This window comes from Loa loa (genome assembly GCF_000183805.2).
Source record: "Loa loa unplaced genomic scaffold supercont3.326, whole genome shotgun sequence".
Classification (NCBI taxonomy): domain Eukaryota; kingdom Metazoa; phylum Nematoda; class Chromadorea; order Rhabditida; family Onchocercidae; genus Loa; species Loa loa.
The window spans coordinates 29,009-32,372 of record NW_018108506.1 but is presented as its reverse complement, the minus strand read 5'-3'; the positions used below and the strand labels follow the sequence as shown (position 1 = coordinate 32,372).

Genomic DNA, 3,364 nt, shown 5'->3' with positions numbered 1-3,364 from the left:
AATTTGATACTTTTCCTGTAGCATATCCCCACTTCAACGAAGGACGAATTCCTATATGTCAATTATTAGCACCCTATTAACAAGGCGACAAACAACTATTATCGATGGCAACGAAAAGAGACTTGTTAGTTGAAGATCGTTTTTGATCAAAGATGATCATATTGATTGTTTATTGTATAACTCATTCTTGTCACTGCTTACCAATTCATCGTGTTTTCTTCTTACTACTGTTATTAGCTTTCCCGGCGCTGCTTAATTATAATTCACTTAATCATTAACATGTGAATAACGGGTAAAATGCGTTAAACCATTAAATATTTTTTTATCCAATGCATAAATTTCAGTACTTGTGATCGTCCTCTTATAATATTAGATGAAGTTACATCGATTTCATCATTTTCGTCAACATAATACAACCTGAAATTTCACCAATATTTCGTGATCTATTCAGATAGGGATGGAATAAGTATTAACAGAAATATTACCGCTGAACATTCATCGTAATAACTATTAAAGTATTAAGGGGATAGAATTTGCCAGTTCTGAAAACGAAATATTATAAAAATGAAATATTCACTTTTGGTCGCTTGAACTTGAATCAACACTAAGATTAACTTCTCGACTTGTAGCACATGGAATATTGTACTGCCAAATAGTAAATGATAAATTGTTTGCGATCACAACTTCAGAATCATTCATCACGACATATTTTGGTTCCAAATTGATGTATTTGGAATCAATTGTTGTTCCGATACCATTGCAAATTTGCATGAGATACTGAGAAATAAATTACGTTCATTTTAATAATAATTCTTATTTGAGCACGAATTACTTAACATTGTCTCTTAACAATTCGCTTTTTTTCATCGGGCATTTTCTTACTGTTTATGTACTATACGTCAAATTCGTGAAACCGTCCAAATATCTAAGAATTTTCTCGTAAGCGCTAGGGATTACATAAGCGCTTATGATGAGTTATAATGGATGAGAGTTACGTGATATCAGTGACAGCAGTGATAAATAAGAAACCTGGCCAATTTGATTCTCTACACGTGATATCAGAATGCAATGTTCGTTGGAAGCAGCTAATGCGACTATCGGTTTTACACATTGCAAATAAGCTTCTTCAAGTTTTGTTTGAAAAAATACCACAAAATGTTCTTTGCTCTCCACTTTTTCGTATGAATAAATCACCGTTTGACCGCAATAGGCCCACTGAAAAATTTTGAAGCAATTCAAAAATTACTTCAAATACCATTGAAAATAATAGTATAACACATGCCGTTTTAAAATCAATAAATTGGCTCGATACTTTGGACAACATTTTAAAGAGATCAAAAAATAGTTTCACCAAATAAAGTTGTAGATTAAGTCTTTGGTAAGTGCTTATATCAATTTGAACAACTAATCCGGCTAATAACTTGTTGACTGCCGTACTCTTCTCCATGCATTGTTTCATAATTCTCCGGAATATTTACAATGCTTACTTTGTAATCCGGTCGAATATTAACAAAGAATAAATGGCTATCTACTGCTGCACAAAGCCGTAAACCATCACCTTCCCAAGATATATCCGCAATTGTTTGTCCCGGTATTGACAAATTTCTTAAAGGCTAAAATTTGAAATTATATAAAAGTATCGGGTGACATGGAAAATTAGGAAAATGAGGGACAGAGGGATAAAATAGTCTTTATAAAGTTTTATATGCTTTTTTTGCTGAATAAGTTTTTCAGAAAAAAAGAAAGCAATTTCCTTTCAAAAATATACTTTTAAAGCGAAATTTCATCAGAAACAGGAAGGTGGGTGAATCAATAAATATTCAGATTTTAAATTTGATATTAACGAAAAATCTCCAAAAACAAAATATACGAATAGCAAAATAGCAAAATTAGTTGAAATAGTGAAATAGCAAAATTAGTTCACCTCGCCATAGGCAGTTGCAAAATGTATCATACATTTCTCATCTTCCGAATCTGTTTGTACACCACAAATTGCAAGCATTGAGCCATCTGGTGACCATCGAGCTTTGCTAAGAATCATATTTGGTAGTTTAATGATGACCGGATCTGCAGAAATCAATAATTATTATTAGGATGAAGCGTAAGAGGATGCTTGTCTTGAATTTTGCTGTACTTACATTTCATTTTCATTGCAATACTTACTTGAATCATTTTCATGCCTCATCAATTGTACAATGCCATGATTGTATGCTACGAGAAATCGCGGTCGGTCATCCGGAATATAACACCGTCGTAATACCGGAAATTCAATAATCAATAAATCTAATGATTTTTGAAGTTATTACATTGCTGCAATTGAAGCTACAAAAAAAGCAAGACAGAAAAATTTTTAAAAAATGGTCAAATGGTAACATTTTCGGATTGTTTTTCTTCATATTTATTTGCAAAATATATTCAATCATTTCAAAAATTATGAAATTTACAAATATTGTCAATTTCAGATTAGCCAAAACTAGCCTGATAATTGTCTGAATATTCACTTGATTGAGATAGTGGGATAAACCATTCCATAGAAGCAATTGTAACACGGCGCAAATCCTCTGAAATAAAACTTCAATTAATCATCTCACGATTATTTCATCGATGACAATGGTATTTGCACATAGAAAAGAAGCTTGTAGTTGACAAAATTCTAAATTGGTCGTAAATTAGGAATAGCTTACTATTTAAGGCTGTTTCTAATTCGACATTTTCTATGCAAGCCATACGTAGCTTATACATAAATACGCCTGTCGCGTCGTACGTATGTATTTCGCCATCTATCAAACCAAACAATACCGATGATGAATCGCCTGACCACTGAAATATTTTGAAACTTTATAACAAATTTTACTAAATTTATACAAACTGTAATCAATTTAAAATTAAATTTCAATACCTAAGATTAAATATAAGATAGATCAAATGCCAAAGACACATCGCTTGTTCACTGGAAAAATTTTTTGATATTAGTTATAATTTCAAAAAAAGGCACGCGCAAAACTAATTTTGAAAATATAAAGAAAAAACGATGTCAAAAGTCTCAAAAAGTTTATTGAATCCATAAAATCCTTATTCATATTTATTTATATTCAAATTTTCATTTAATAACAAGTGTGTAGCACATTTACTCGGGATTAATGTTATTGTATTTGAATGCTTCTTTTTTTTAAATTAATGATAATAATATCTTAACATTAATGATGGTCAGAATCTGATATAAAACATTTTTCAACCTTTCTTTTTCTCAGCTGACACTACGTCGTAAATTTTATAATATCTTAACATTAATGATGGTCAGAATCTGATATAAAACATTTTTCAACCTTTCTTTTTCTCAGCTGACACTACGTCGTAAATTTTA

At 30.9% G+C, this 3,364-nt stretch overlaps 1 protein-coding gene across 1 annotated transcript in view; it reads right to left on the bottom strand.

Moving 5' to 3' along the window:
* The window catches only part of LOAG_18471 (WD repeat protein 35), a gene marked incomplete at both ends in the record, with an annotated part of 11,501 nt that overhangs the window by 6,849 nt on the left and 1,288 nt on the right, over positions 1-3,364 (bottom strand). Inside the window, 8 exons of the mRNA XM_020451132.1 lie at positions 348-417; positions 578-777; positions 1,030-1,215; positions 1,488-1,613; positions 1,925-2,067; positions 2,164-2,283; positions 2,502-2,561; positions 2,685-2,820. Coding sequence (XP_020305110.1) covers positions 348-417; positions 578-777; positions 1,030-1,215; positions 1,488-1,613; positions 1,925-2,067; positions 2,164-2,283; positions 2,502-2,561; positions 2,685-2,820 — 1,041 coding nt within the window. The remainder of the gene's footprint in view (positions 1-347; positions 418-577; positions 778-1,029; positions 1,216-1,487; positions 1,614-1,924; positions 2,068-2,163; positions 2,284-2,501; positions 2,562-2,684; positions 2,821-3,364) is intronic.